Source organism: Suncus etruscus, chromosome 17 (genome assembly GCF_024139225.1).
Source record: "Suncus etruscus isolate mSunEtr1 chromosome 17, mSunEtr1.pri.cur, whole genome shotgun sequence".
Taxonomy (NCBI): Eukaryota; Metazoa; Chordata; class Mammalia; order Eulipotyphla; family Soricidae; genus Suncus; species Suncus etruscus.
This window is the reverse complement of record NC_064864.1, coordinates 40,757,112-40,773,841: the sequence shown is the minus strand read 5'-3', so window position 1 is coordinate 40,773,841 and position 16,730 is coordinate 40,757,112. Positions and strand designations below refer to the sequence as shown.

Sequence of the window (16,730 nt, the reverse complement as noted above, 5' to 3'; positions counted from 1 at the left end):
CAAATCAAGAGAGAAATCAAATTTTAAAAGATCACTGCGGCACCAAGAACTGACAGCCAGCCATGTGATGAGCCACCTCCAAGAAATACATGGTATAATGGAACTCTGAACACAAAATTTAACATTAAAAGTGCACCTGAATATTACAAACTAACTTTACAAAACCTACAATAAGGTAAAATATATATCTTTTGAAATATTCAGCAGCTTTCTGTTTTTTTTTTAAGGGTTTTTTTTTTTCTTTTTGAGAGGCTCATGAAATTTTAAAGGGACCACTATCTAATTTCAACCATGCTTCACAAAACAATAATGGCTATTTTATATTGCAGTTACCAATGTAATGCAATTAGTGCTTTAAAACAATCTACACTCAAATAAGGGAAAAAAAAAAAAAAAAGAGACCAACCGACCTTTGGAGGAAATATGCTTATTCAAAAGCTTCTTAAAAAAGAAAATTTACCTGAATATCAAGTCATGACTGATCTCAAGTGTAATGTTAAAAAGCTTCACAGACATGAAATTACAATCTTCAGGTCTCAGGACTTTAATCTGAGAAAGTTTAGAGTTTGGTTTGTTTTTTAAATTCACTTTCTAACCAAAACAAATAATAAGTACTCAAATTTTCACTATTTACAACTCTCAGCCTACAATCTGAAATGACACAATACAAGTTCTCTTATTTAACTGCAGCATTAAAGGGTAGGCACACCATTCTTCTGCTGCTCGATTGTCATCCACTGAAACACACATAGAAAATATTTATGTTAGTAAAATGATCACTCCATGTACACTACAATGACAAAATTTACATAACTCAACTCATACATCACTTTATAGACAACTACATTGGATTAAACCTCTCTGAACAGTAAAACTCTACTAAAAGTTAAACTTTTAGGGCCAGATTTTTAAATGGGCCTTTAATGATGCCTTTCTGAGAGGGGAGAAGGGGAAGCACAAATTAATTGCTCAAAGGACCATTTTGCAAGCAGTCTTAGGTTACCCCAAACAATATGCAAAAAGATACTGTGGGCTGCAATTAATTGTGTTTGACAAATTATTGAATATGGAACAAAGGAGGCATTTCTTCACAAGTGCAGCCTTTTGCTTTCAGCAAACTTCCTTCAACTGCTGATGAAAACCACACATTTCATAAAATATTTTAATTGCAACTTCCAGCTAGGCTAGAAAATATTGCAGAGTCATATACTGCTCTGAACCCAAATTTTTCTATTGAGACAACTAGAAAGCTAATAAGAAAACAGGCTCAGTCATCCAATGATTAAACTGATAAAATAACCAAACCAAAAGATGAACCCAAGTCCATGCTATCTTAAGAATGAGCAGTGTATGTATTTTAATAACAGCAATGGTGTGCCTAACCTTTGAACACAAAGGTTGTTGAGGGAAAACTATCTTTAACCTACTCAACTGCTCCCAAGCTTCCAAGAAAGAATGTGTACCATAGGAATATCTGAACCTACTTTTCACACTGTTAGTATCCATCTGAAATTAACTTCTCAAGTGAACAATCCAACTTTGACTTTTAGAACTAGTCTTGTTTTTGGTTAAGCATTTTAGAAGGACCTGGCCACCTTTCTCAGCAGATTAGAATATAACAAGTATATGGTATGGGATTCTGACTTGAACAAATGGTAATTTATACTAGGTCACAATGCAAAATCAATTTCATGGCCTTACTTATCACTTATTATGGCCCAAAAATTGCAGAACATTATAATTTAAAAATCTCATCTCAAAAAAGAGCTTAGATATTCTTCAAGGAGTGCTTGTACAAACATGATCTAATAGTCCTGAACTGTGTTGTGTGCTAAACAACCATTAAATAGCTAAATGCCAGGAAAAAGTTAAGAAGGGATATTAAGAAGGATGCCAAGAAACAAAGTAACTCCAAAGTAATGAATGAATAAAAATTAAATATGACCTTCCCTCATCATTACTAGTATTTGGATTACTTATAAAAGAAACTCCCAAACTTGACTTCTGGTTGGATTACTGTTAAAAGTGAAATTTGACCTATTATCATATTATGTTTCTCTCACCACATAGATCCTTCATTAACATGGATATTTGGGCAAACTACTGATGCAATAAATTCCAGGTATCATTTCTGAAATAGTACAATTATTCATACACATTGTTTCCCCTTATTTCTCCCATTCCCAATAAACAGATATTGAATATACATTAAACTAGCTGCTGTGATGACAGTTGTTTGCACATGATCTAAGCACATGACTCTATCTGTAAAAGGATTTAAGAATACAAAGTAACTAAGTCTGCTAAAATGAGGCATCCTCTATTGTTTTATGTAATGTACCCTGACTGCTCCTGAGTAAGAACGGAGCTCGTCCTCCATGAGATAAGGCTATAATCCTCACTTGTTGGTGAGACCAAATTCTACCCTTAGAAAATTCCAAATGAAATCACAGCAAAGGTAGTGTTACAGAGTAATTAACCGAAGCATTTCTGAAGGTAGTGTGTGCACATTTCCATCTCCTTTCCTTCTGGGTGAGCACTGAATAGATTGTTAATTTATTGAGTAAACTTCATATTGAGTTAGAAAAAAACCATTAATGTAAAGTGACCCAAATAAACATTCATCAGTGAATCATCCAATTATCTAAATTCAAAGGTTTGTTGTTCTTAAGAGTTTTTCCTTTAGTTTAATCCTTCAGTTAGTTGAACTGTATAAGAAAAAAAATTTTAATTTTATAAGATGACTTTCCAATTTGTAGTGATAAAGCTCCCAGTATGACGCAGGTGGTTTCTAAAAGGGGGCTTTTTTCTTTTCTCTTTTTAAATAAAGGCAAATACAAACTTTAAAGAAAAAGAAAGAAAAGCATGCAGGCTCTACAGGCAAGGAGTCCACTTCCATGTATCTGTTCTCTGTGAGGTAACTCAATTCTCTTTTGTAGAGAAACATGCAAAAGGCCAAACAATATCCCGGGCCATACTGCACAAGAAAAATTTAAAGTATGCAACATTCAGAATGCACCTTTCACATCCTGACACACAAGTCAATGCAAAATCTGCAAAGGACAAGTGTCACAGTGAAAGAAGTTAGGTGCAAGCAATGATAGCTGAACAATGCAGTAGTGCTCACCCAGTTTGTTACAGTAATTGGCACTCTACAATATCCCTACTCATTTTTTGATTCATTTGCACTTTGTGCTGCCTCTCCCTGGGGATCTAATTCAATCTTTACAGAAACATCTGGCCCCTCCGACCTCATTAATTTCATTTTTTTCTTTGGAGGGTTTTTCAAAGTGCCCAGCCTCTCCTTCACTTTGTACTCCAGTGTACTGTGGGGAATCCCATAAATACTCTGAGCTTTGGAAACACTCATTTTTCCACTCATAACCACCGAGATGGCTTCCTCCAGTATCTCACTGTTGTACTGTCTGTAACGCCCTCTTTTCTTCCGAGGCTGCTTGGAGCCAGGATCTCCTTCTTGATCCGATGTGGGATATGGCTGTCCAGAGGTAGACTGCTCAGCATCTGAGCCCCAAGAATCAGGTCCAGCATCTAATATGCTTTTTCTATTTTGTTTTGGAAGAATAGCCCTTAATTTTTTACTAATTGCGCTCTCCGTTTGTGAACCCATTACCAAAGAGCTATAGCTGTACTGATCACCAGTGCGAGACTCCCAAGAAAGATCCATTCCTCGAACTTGTGGTATCTTTAAATCTACAGGAGATGAATGGCTCGCATCCTTTTTTCCATCTTGTTTCGTGTGAAGTGCCATTTTTTGAAAGGCAGAATTTTCTGCAAGAAAAGGAAGGTCACTGATGTTGCTGAGTGCACCATTTCCTTTGAACTTCATACGGCTGAAGTTGAACTCGTAATGTGGTTTTGCCCAAGAGGCTTCCCTGGATAATATTAAGTGTTGTCCATGATTCTGTAATCCAGATGGCCCAAGGCTGGCAGCTGTGGACAATTGGTTTCTGCTCAGTAGTTCTTCACTAATCTGCAGGGATCGAGCCAATGGAACTTTGAGTGATGTGGAGTGTCCAAAACCTTCCCTGGTTCCATCCTGTAAGCTTCTTGGAGGTACCCCATCACCACTCCGAAGTCCGTCTGGGCGGTACTGGCTGGGTCTCCCAGGTCGCCTAATTGGATGGAAGGAAACTGATGTGAGCAGGACTTGCACAGGTAGGGAGGGATGGGTGAGGGGACCACTCCTTTATTAGAAGGCCTTGCTTGGGTAACATCACTTTGTGTTATTTATTTATTTTTCTCTAAAATTAAAAAAAAAAGGGCTCAGCAGTTAGTTTTAAAACTTGCTCACAAAAAAAGGAAAAGGAAAAAAGAAAAAAAAACCCAGAAGCTTTTTGGGCAAAGAAAAATTAAACCTGTCAGCTGGTCTCTGGTTGGGTTCACAAATTTTCGGAGAAAAAGTTTCGCGCAACTGTTTGAAAATAGCACCTTAATTATTAATTACAAAGTAATCATCACTCTCCATAGATCTACACAGAATTGTGTTACCAATGTGACGTTACCACTAAACAAGTACAGTAATAAAAGAGTTAAGTCAAATTATTTATTTTTAATCAACATATTCAACAGTCATAACAACCAGCTATAAAAACATTTACATTGGTGGAACCTATTAACTGCTCATTTAATCCACGAACAAGTTGATGTTTATTATAAAAAATTTAAACAGCTCCAAACAATGTTTCTTATTTTGGTTGGGGGAAAATATAGCTACTAACCCCAACGAAGAAGAACCCCAAACTAACTAAATGATAACTTACCACACTTCTTCATTTTAAAAGTTAGTTGCAAATAACTGAGTACCATTCATTATCCATTGAAAAATTATCCAAGATTGCAAGAAGTTGCCTTTATTTCCCCCCAAAACTTTGCTCCTTATGTACTCAAAGTAACAGAAATATAGAAAAAAATCTGTAGCAATTTTCTTTAGTTAAAACAACTTCCCATCTCAAAATACCAAGCATCAATTTTGCAATTTTTAAGTGGACAGCTTTTAAATAAGTATTAAGAAGTCAACAACTTAGACAAAGTCATAAAGGTTTGTTTTCACAACAGATACTATTATCAATGATCAAACTGGCAACTGATAAAGCATACCTAAAGGGAATCAATTTACTAGGCCAAAACTGGAACTTTGCTGAAATAATGAAACATTAGATATGTTCTCCAAAGTCTAAGGGGATTCTATATAAATTTTCAACTTAGAGATGGGTAATATTTTCACTGTTTTTTGTCTTCCAGAAAATAATACCATACAGAAAAATTCTACCAGAGTGATAAATACAGCAACCTCAACCATATTATACATAGGCCTGGCAGAGATAGTTAAAGGGAATCTGAAGCAAGGAATTTATGCATACTGTACTTGTAATTTTCCTGAAGTTCTTCACATAACCCAAAATTTTATATATGTATAAATTATAATGGAAAGAAACTTTAAGAAAAAGACTTGGTAACTTTGCAAAATTATTACTAGATCAAATTACTTTTAGATCAAATAAAGAAGGAAAGAAAATGGAAAATGAGAAATTTCAGAAAATATAGAACTTCAGAAATTAGCAAAGAAATTTTTCAATTTGAAAGTAATGAAGAGTGAACTGAAGAAAGTCCATTGATTATCTATTTATTTCTGTAACAGATGAACAATTTCCCCAAGTCTCTAAGTTAAATAAACTTAAATACTGATTAATTTAATTTACCAACATAACTTTTTACAAGTAAAGCTGAATTTATTTGTATTATATTTTATTTTTTGGTGGTGATAAGGATTGAACCCAGGACCTTACACATGCAAAGTGTTTAAGGGTGAGCTATACCCTCAAATCTACCTAAAGTCAACGTTTAGTTATAAAAATTTAGTTTACTCCAGTTTTATCAAAATGACTTCCTAATACAGTATCTAATTATCTTAATAACTGACTTTTATAAATAGCTACTATATATACAGAGAGAAAAAAATCAGATATTTCTTTTTTTGTTTTTGCTAGATTTAAATTGGATTTTGGTTAACACTAGTTGATATTCAGGAATTTCTCCTAGCTTTGCATTCAGGAATCATTCCTGGTGGTGCTTTTGGGGGTACATATGGGATGCTGGGGAACAAACCCAGGTCAGATGTGTGCAAGAAAAGTGCCTTACTTGCTGTACTGTCTCTCTGGTCCATATCAGATCATTCTTACACCATAAAATTAGGTGTTAAGAAAACCGTTAGTCTGCTAAGACTATCAAAATTATGTGTATTAGTAAGTCTTGGCAGCCTAAGACAGTTATCCATCCACATCTACAACCAATCTTATTTACTTCAAAAACAAAAATACAACTACACGTGCTGAACTGCCACACATTAAAAATTTCAGTTCAGATCAGCAAGACAAACAAGAATAAAACATCCGCCTCAACCCCACATATTCATCAATACCCCATTAGAGTTACCAACTTATAAATTATTAGATTTTCCAATTCAACAATAAAGAACACAAAATATTGCCTTTTTACTTGAAACCTAGAGTTATTTAAGCTGGGCTTCATACTTCCAAACACTCAACAACAAAAAGTCCAAAGACATTTTTGCCATATTCCTGATTGTTTACTACTTGTACTAAATTGGCAACATTGATTGTAGACAAGTGTAGATACAATAGACTTGTGGCTCTATTTAATTAACCTGATTTTAAAGTGCTATTCTGAAGGAGTTTTCGATCACAAGGGAGTGACATTAATTTCTGATAAATTATCTCCTAAAAATCTTTGGAAGGCTAAAATATTTTTATCTTACCCGTTCCCTTGAGTACTGGAGCAACCTGGAGAATGGCTCAGGGAAGTGCTACCAGCACATGGACTTTTCTTAGTGGAAAGATCAAGTACACCGTCTGTAGAGACACAAAAACACACCTGAGGATATTAAAAATTAGGAACAAATGTGAATTAGTTTTTCAAAAAGCACAGTAGGCCCAGGGTCGATTAGATATACAAGCAAGCTATTTCTGAGTTATTGTATCATTAATAGCATCAAGATTGATCACCTTTCCTCCTAAAAGAAATTGGCAAGCTCCTAGATGTTAAATATTTTATTAAGAGGGCAAAAGAAAGGTAAAGCATGCCCCTGAAGATGTCAGAATATAGCGGTAATAGAAAACAGTTTATATTTCCTCATTATTTATAATATAAAAGTTTATATTATAATATGAAGTCTGGCAACAGAAATGAGACAATTTTCCAAGTTTGTCTTGATCAAAGGATATTATTTTAATGCCTCATTGTCACAAATCAAGCTCTTTAAGAACTATGAAACATTTAAGGTCAAACTGAGTAAGTTACGTAAAGTTAGTTTATATAGTTAAATGACATAAATTTGTGTATATCTATATCTACAAATATAAATATATGCACACACTACATAAGATAGTCTGTAAAATGAATTAGTTGTATGCTAAGTTTTTTGTTTGTGGTGGGCCTCATGTGTCAGGAATATTCCTGGTGGGCTCAAGGGATGGACCATATGGGGAGCAGGAGATCAAACCTGGGTTGGCAGTTTGCAAGGCAAGCCCTTACCAACTGTAGTATCTCTCTGGCCTCAAGTTTTTAACTTGTGATAAATTGAAATGCCCTAATTACTACTTGAAGAAACTATATTTGAATCCAGTTTTCTGGGGGAAAAAAAAGAACCCTGCAGAATTCAACATTCATTTGCTGAAATATATGAAGACAAGAATTTTTAATTAAAAGTACAATATGTGGGACTGGAGAGATAGTATGAGGTAAGGCGTTTGCCTTTCATGCAGGTCATTGGTTCAAATCCTGGCATCCCATATGGTCCCCATATCCTGCCAGGAGCAATTTCTGAGCATGGAGCCAGGAGTAACCCCTAGTACTGGCAGGTGTGACCCAAAAACCAAAAAAAAAAAAAAGTACAATATGTATGTGGGCAACATTTAAGGAAGAAGAATGGAATAGTTTTGATGATAAAGAGACCTTTAAAAAATAAATCATATTTATAAAAAGAGTAACACATATTTTATTAAACTAAATAAAATCTCAAAACTGTTTACTGGATCATAAAACAAAGAAAACATTTTCCCCTAAAGCTGTAATTCCGGCTAAAATAAACAAAGCAAGGTAATAAAGCTTCTAATTTTCAGTTAGCAAACAGAAAGGTTCTTACTATCTACTTCAGTAGATAGTAGATAGTAGAGCCCACACCGTGCATGAATGAGATCCCAAGTTTGATCCTGGGGACCATGTGGTCATCTACCTTCAGCACTGCCAAATGTGGCCTTGGTGATTCCCTACATCTGCTGCACTCCATTTTCAAGTAACATGGTATAACTGGGCCCTGAACTGGTACTGCACTGTGCAGATAATCGCCAGGATTGGCCCTCAAATTCTATAGCACACTGTGAAGGCATCACCCAAAACTAAGTAAATAAATAAAAAATCCTACCTAATAAAGAACTCACTTAGAATGGATGTTTGAAGACACAGTAACTCTTTTTCAGGCTGCTAGAAATAAATAGGCAACTAAATAAACAAAGAAAGCCCACTACTCACTCTTACATAGACTAAAGGTCCCTCAGAGACACTAATATTTCTAAGACTAAATTACAGTCTTATAAAATCAAATATCCTGTTTGAATTGAATCCCATTAGAATCCTAATACACAAACACACTGCTTAAATGGTTTCCAACCAGTCTTATGTAGGGACTTCTAAGTCAATTATCACATACAAAAACCCACAGATTAAGGCTGGGATTAAAAAAAAAAAAACCTCTGGAACTAATTTTTTTGAAGTATAGTTTAAACTTTTTTGTTTCATTTCAAGTATATACATGATCATAATATCATCTGGCTCAAATTTCTCTTGGTGAGAGTAAGCTGTCAACCAAACACAGTTATAACACAAGTTGTAAGAAATTAAATGATACAGTTATAACACAAGTTGTAAAAAATTGAATGATACTAAAAGGAGTCATTGTATGTTAGTTTCGATTAGTAATACTAAATAAATTACTGTTTTTTCTATTTAATTTTTTTATTGCAAATAAGAAGCTTTTGATGTAATATTTGGAGCAAAGTTATTTTTAACAAGTCACCAAACTTCAAGCACATAAAACTATCCTTAAAAAGACAGAAAAGGCTGGATAGCATGGAGGTAAGGCGTTTGCCTTGCATGCAGAAAGACGGTGGTTCGAATCCCGGCATCCTATATGGTCCCCTGAGCCTGCCAGAAGTAATTTCTGACCATAGAGCCAGGAGTAACCCCTGAGCGCTGCCGGGTGTGACCCAAAAAAAAAAAAAAAAAAAAAAAAAAAAAGACAGAAAAGAACAATTCTCCGGAGAGATAGCACAGCGGTGTTTGCCTTGCAAGTAGCCGATCCAGGACCAAAGGTGGTTGGTTCAAATCCCGGCGTCCCATATGGTCCCCCATGCCTGCCAGGAGCTATTTCTGAGCAGACAGCCAGGAGTAATCCCTGAGCACCGCCGGGTGTGGCCCAAAAACCAAAAAAAAAGAAAAGAAAAGAAAAGAACAATTCTGCAAGTATGGTAACAAAAGATATATTTGGGCAACATGCATTCAGAGTTCTCACTTAGAAATCTTTCAGAAATCGGGGCTGGAGAGATGGCATGGAGGTAAGGCGTTTGCCTTTCATGCAGGAGGACATTGGTTGGAATCCTGTTGTCCCATATGGTCCCCCGTGCCTGCCAGGAGCAATTTCTGAGCCTGGAGCCAGGAATAACCCCTGAACACTGCCCGGTGTGACCCAAAAACCACAAAAAAAAAAAAAAACCTTTCAGAAATCATATAGAGATTTTGACAGTTATTAATAAATCACCAGAAAACATCAAGATAAATTTTCAAAAATAATACTCTTTAATAAATAACTAGAACTAGCTCACTCACTGAATATAAATTCCTATAAATCATTTAAAATAAGCAAAAAGAAAAAATCCTTAGGCATGAGTTTTCATAAAAACTTTCCCCCCTAAAGCTGTGATTCTGGCTAAACTGAACAAAGCAAGGTAATAAAGCTTATCATTTTCAGTTAGTGAACAGGGAGGTTCTTATTATCTATCTACTTCAGTTAAAAATCACTCCAATGGTCAAGAGCCCACACTTGGCATCAATGAGATCACAAGTTTGATTCACTCTGCAAAATACACGTATCTCACCACTATGAGGTAAGATACATCACAACTTTTCTGAACACTCTGGAAGTGTTTATGATAATAAATAGCATGAGTATGGACTTCACCAACTTATTATATGTAGTAGTTTTTTTTTTTTTTTACAAAAAGGCTCAAAGATCATTTATCTTGTGAAATTAAATGCAAAATGGGGTCACAAAGCAAAAGAAATATTTAATCTATTTGATAGCTAATATTCAAAAGACTCAAGTTTTTGCTAAACAAAATTCATAACCTCCTAACTTTTTTCACTTAATTAGGACCTTACCAGCTCTCTTTCGAAAATACTATTCTAAGGCTAGTTCATAATAATATAAATGCATGCATGTGCCTTTTTTTTTTTTGGGTTTTTGGGTTTTTGGGTCACACCCGGCAGCACTCAGGGATTACTCCTGGCTCTATGCTCAGAAATCACTCCTGGCAGGCTCAGGGGACCATAAGGGATGCCAGGATTCGAACCACCGACCTTCTGCATGCAAGGCAAACGCCCTATCTCCATACTATCTCTCCGGCTCCATGTGCTTTTTATTTGTATTTATAAAAACATGAATATACTTAACCTCATTATGTCTGTCCTCTCATTATTTCTAACCAAAGGAGCTGCTGCCACTGCTATTTTTTTAAAATTCAAGTAACACACATTTTGATCTTACGGTCTCATGATTTTGTGTAGAGAATAACATCTACCTAACTAGCATATTTACTTTTCATATAAATGCTAATCCTATACTGATGAATATGGTGGGGTTTTGTAGTTTTTTTAAAAATAGTTATGACAATAACTGGAAAATATAGAAGACAGATAACTATCAAGGAACTTAATGATTAGTAGCAACTTGCAACCTAATTTTCCTGAGTGGCACATTCATCATGTTTGTGGGTTGTTCTAGTTGCTCTTCTCTATAACTACCTTTTATAGATAAAAATTTAAATTTAAATAGGAAAAATTTAAGAATTACATTATTTTTATCCTATTTTTATAACTGGTGTCTACTTGCCAATATTTTTTTTCTCCCCAAATTAAAATATTCAAGGGCTTAGGAAACCTTGACATCAAACCATACCTTGTTCGCTAGGTTCTGACTGAGACTTTTTGACAGTAAGGTCCAGAGGTGAGTCTTGGTCAGCCATGAGAAGTTTGCTGAGCACAGGGTTCTGAGTAGTTGCAGCCGTGGGAGAGGTGGTGACTGGAGATGCTTTCGGCAGGCTTTGGTTCTTTGTGCTATTGGGCTGGCTGGGGTCCTGAGTAGAGCTATTTTTTGAGGTATATTCAGCAGCAAATTGTTGGATCATTCGCTGCATGATCTCACGGGCCACTAGGGGAATATTGGGGTCGGAGACCCAGGGACTGTCTGTAAACAAAGATTTATTTACTTTTAAAGTGGGACAATATACTTAAAAGAGAAAAAAGAGACAGCTTTCAAGCAAACAAAATTTCATTTTATATTTTCTTAAAGTGCAATAAATATCCTAAAATAGTATTTCCTCTTAACTATATTGTTAATCTTTAATCATAATCTCTATAATTGCAGAATTAAAAAATAAATTTATTTCTAAACATTTCCCACTCTGTCACAAACCCCATTAAAAATTCAAATAAAGGGATGACAAATCTCTGGGCAAAAATAAATCACTTACCTGATACAGAAATGCCCAAGCACCTCTCTTATTAAATATAAATTCCCCTATTATTTGATTGACTTTACCTTATTTCCTGTCACCTGTGCCTAAATTGTTGAATAATGGACTCAGTTACTAAGTCCTTAAAATCCAATCCTTGTTAAATTTGAAGGTATATTAAAAATCCAGAAGGAGATGCCAGAGAGATAGTACAGTGGGTACGGTGCTTGTTTTTTAGCTGACCTGGGTTGGATCACTGGCATGCCATATAGCTCCCCCAACCACCACCAAAAGCAATACCTGAGTACAGAGCCAGGAGTAGCCCTGGAGAATTGCAGGGTATGTTCCTGACCCTCTCCCTAGCAACTGCCTCCCCCCCCCAAATCCAGAAGAAGACACACACTAAAATTACAAGTATTAAGAAGGCAGGTAGGCTATAACTAAAATTATTTTGAAGGTTTGTAAACAAAAATTATGAGACCTTTTTCCCAGACTTAGTGATTCAGCAATTTTAGGGTGAATTCAAATACTGGCATTTTTAACAAGTTTCTTAGATCAGAGGACTACAATTTTAGAATCAGCATATTAACTTTAAGAATGAGTGAGAGGACCAGAGTGATAATATAGGGCAGTGGTCGGCAACCTGCGCTCGAGAGCCACATGTGGCTCTTTATACTTTTTTTTTTGTTTTTTGTTTTTTTTTTGGGGGGGGGGTCACACCTGGCAGTGCTCAGGGTTTACTCCTGGCCCCATGCTCAGAAATTGCTCCCGGCAGGCTCGGGGGACCATATGGAATGCCAGGATTGGAACCAATGACTTTCTGCATGAAAGGCAAACGCCTTACCTCCATGCTATCTCTCCGGTCCCACTCTTTACACTTTTAATTTGGCTCTTCTGTGTGCCAGGTGGCTGCTCCAGGAGTCAGAACTCTGCTCCTAGCCTTTGTCAGTGCGCACCCTGTGTGGCTATCAAAATAAATTTCAATCGTGGTTTTGGTGAGATTTGGCTCAGTTGAAAAAAAAAAAGGTTGCCGACCACTGATGTAGGGTATTTGCCTTGGCTGATCCAGGTTCAATTATTAGCATTCTATATGGTTCCCTGAGTCCACCAGGAATGATTCCTGAGCTCAGATTCACTTCAGCAGTGCTATGTTTGGTCCAAAACCAAATAAAAAAAGATGTTTAGGAGTTTAACTACCAAATCTCAAGGCATATTACCACATTTTCAAAGAAATTTTCTGAACATCTGAACATGTCCTAACAACCATTAAGCATGACAACCTAGGAAACAGAAAAGGCAAATGCTAATTTTAAAATAAAGGTTATATAAATTCAGTAACTTAGAAGATGTTCAGCCTTGGAAGGGACATTCAGTGACAAATGAAATAAAATAAAAATATTTCATATTAATATTTCCCATCCAGTGCTATTTAGGCCTGACCGCTTAGCTTCCAAGATTGGGAGCATTCAAGTTGGTAGCTGTAGACTTTTTTTTTTTCTTTTTTTGGTTTTTGGGCCACACCCGGCGATGCTCAGGGATTACTCCTGGCTGTCTGCTCAGAAATAGCTCCTGGCAGGCACAGGGGACCATATGGGACACCGGGATTCGAACCAACCACCTTAGCTCCTGGATCGGCTGCTTGCAAGGCAAACGCTGCTGCGCTATCTCTCTGGGCCCATAGCTGTAGACTTACATAAACATTTCAATCACTACCACATGGAGTGACTAAGCTTTAAGAGTAGAGATTTTTACTTTTATGTATTCAGTTCCTAACTTTTGCTTTATGTAAACAATGATTTCATATTAGCCTGAGTTACATTTGGTCAAATCAATCACTATCAAAATGTTTCTTGTGTGTGTATGGGGGTCCAACACACAACGTTGCTTAGGGCTTACTCCTAGTTCTGTACACAGGGATCTCATCTGGTAGGCTCAGGAGACCATATAAGATGCTGGGATCAAATTGGTCCAGCTGAGTGCAAGGCAAGCGCTTCACCCTTACTATCTCTCCAGCCTTGAAAAGATTTTTTGTTTGTTTTTTTAAAGAAGAAATGTGATCTAAAAATGTAATGACCTCTACAACTTGTACTAATGGCTAGTGACAACACCCTTAATGAAAAACTTGCATCTTAATGTCACACTCATGACCTTTATTAAACTTAACGTGTATAAGTGTGTTTGTGTGTATGTTTTGTTTTGTTTTGTTTTTGGGCCACGCCTGGTGACGCTCAGGGATTACTCCTAGCTATATGCTCAAAAGTTGTTCCTGGCTTGAGGGACCATATGGGACACCAAGGATCGAGTCTGTCCAAGGTCAGCCGCTTGCAAGACAAACGTCCTACTGCTGTGCTATTGCTCCAGCTCCTAAACTTGAATACATTTCTAAGACATTATAAGACAGTTCTCAGAAAATCTGAAACTGTATCCCCCGCCCCCCCCCCCTCTGTTTTATGGGCTATACCTGGGGCATTCAGGAAATACTCCTGGAGCTGTGCTCAGAACTCACTCCTGGCAGGCTCAAGGAACCATATAAAATGCTGAGGATCAAACCTGGGTTGGTGGTGTACAAGGAAAATACCCTCCCCACTATGCCATCGCTCTGGCCCCTTCTGTGCCCTTTGAAAGATTATCAGAAAAAGTATTTACTTTATCCACAATTAGAGTTGTAAAGAACTTAGGTTGATTTATAGAGAATATATGACTCATAATTATTCAATATGTCCCCAAGTAAACATCATTAATTTTTTTTTTCTTTGGTTTTTGGGCCACACCTGGCGTTGCTCAGGGGTTACTCCTGGCTGTCTGCTCAGAAATAGCTCCTGGCAGCCACAGGGGACCATATGGGACACTGGGATTCGAACCAACCACCTTTGGTCCTGAATCAGCTGCTTGCAAGGCAAACACCACTGTGCTATCTCTCTGGGCCCCATCATTAAAATTTTATGACACTTAAAAACAGATTATTTTTCTGAAAGACAATTTTCAATGCTAGAAAATAACCATAAAGTTAGAGTGTTTAATTTAAATTTTAATAAGGCTTACTCTACTGTTGATAATTATTTTAAAGCTAAGTATTATTTTAAACCTAAATTTTCTCTCTGGAAACATTCCATACATATGCTAGATGATTTAAGGAAAAAAAGGCATCAATTAGTACAGGCTCAGAAGTTATTGCTATCAACAACAATGGTTCCTAAAAAAACTTTTATGTCTTTGAGATGCCAGGGTTCTAATCCAAGGTTTCACACATGCCAAGTCAAGTGATCTATGAGCAATATGATCTGATTCCTAAAAATAAGCATTTCAGTCATACATTAAGAAAACACAACCCGGGCCCGGAGAGATAGCACAGCGGTGTTTGCCTTGCAAGCAGCCGATCCAGGACCAAAGGTGGCTGGTTCGAATCCCGGTGTCCCATATGGTCCCCCGTGCCTGCCAGGAGCTATTTCTGAGCAGACAGCCAGGAGTAACCCCTGAGCACTGCCGGGTATAACCCAAAAACCAAAAAAAAAAAAAAAAAAAAAGAAAAAAAGAAAACACAACCCTCTGTCCAAATGAAAGATTGTATGTAATTGTATATAATTTCAAATTTTAATATCTATCCTTTTATCCCCTGAAAATCTAGAAAATGTGTGATGCATGATAAATTTCCAAAAATGATGTGGCTTATGAGATATTGTTTAACTACAGAAATTTAAAAAAATTTGTGAAGAATCAAAGATTTTAGAATACCATGAATTACTACTTTCTGCTTTTAAATACCTGCAACGTATTTGCCACTTTGTTAAATGAATGACTAACATAATCATACAATATGATTTATGTTTTTTAATCGACAATTCTGTAATTTAAACTTCCGGGTTGTTTTTTGAAAGGTTTTTGGGGATATATGAGTTCTTCCACAAACATTGTAAGACACACCCAAAAACATAAACTTGAAGAACTGAGAATAAGAACACTGTCAGATCAAAATTTAAATAAGAAAAACATGAATATGGCACAGCCACTTATATATTTTAGAAATGTAAATATAGAAGTTTATTTTTTAAGAGACAAAAGCAAGCTGAACAGAAATAAAGACAAACTTTTTAAATTAGAATCTATTATAGACCCACCAAAGTCTAATTTCATCACATCTATATTTCTATCAAGCTATAGAAATATAAAACTTTCCCCTGCGGGGGGAGAAGGGGGAAAAAAAAGAAATATAAACCTTTTCATACTAAAATTATTCCAAATGCACAACTTGAAAAGCTTGAAAATAAAGGACCAAATATACATAAAGTTTATTTATTAAAAATAAATGATTCTCTATAAGCTCAGAGCTCTGCATAAAAAATATTTTGGTTTCAAATGTCAATCCTTTCATCCTTCAGAAAGTTCTAATTACTATATATATAAAAATATTATTCATATATAAAAAAGATGGAGGAAACTTTATTGTAATAAAGAAACAAGTTTTAGCTGCCAGTACACAAATTAACTAACTTTAGATACAATTCTGGAAGTTTCTTTTTGTTTGTTTTTGTTTTGGGGCCACACCTAGTGACATTCAGGATTTAGTTACTCCAGGCTCTGAGCTCAGAAATTGCTCCAGGCTTGGGGAATCATATGGGATGCTGGGGATTGAACCTTGGTCTGTCCTAGGTCAGCCATGTGCAAAGCAAACACCCTGCCACTGTGCTATCGCTCCGGTCCCTCTGGAGGCTTCTTATTCCTTGAAGTTTAGCTTAATTTTAATATTTTATTCCTCCATTATAAAGAGGTGAGACTTTGTCATATAGTAAATTCTTTTTAGAATCTGCAGTAGATTACTGACTTTTAAGCAAAAAATGGATGAAAAGTGGTTCCTCTATATAGATTATGAAGAGAAATTTCTTTTTACAGATAATAAAGTTTGTTACA

The 16,730-nt window shown here is 36.1% G+C and overlaps 1 protein-coding gene across 1 annotated transcript in view; it reads right to left on the bottom strand.

The window, feature by feature from the left end:
• The window catches only part of LCOR (ligand dependent nuclear receptor corepressor), a 117,449-nt gene that overhangs the window by 23,607 nt on the left and 77,112 nt on the right, over positions 1 to 16,730 (bottom strand). The window contains exons 6-7 of the mRNA XM_049790795.1: positions 11,270 to 11,557; positions 6,797 to 6,890 (exon numbers count right to left, since the gene is read on the bottom strand). Coding sequence (XP_049646752.1) covers positions 6,797 to 6,890; positions 11,270 to 11,507 — 332 coding nt within the window. The 5' untranslated portion in view covers positions 11,508 to 11,557. The remainder of the gene's footprint in view (positions 1 to 6,796; positions 6,891 to 11,269; positions 11,558 to 16,730) is intronic.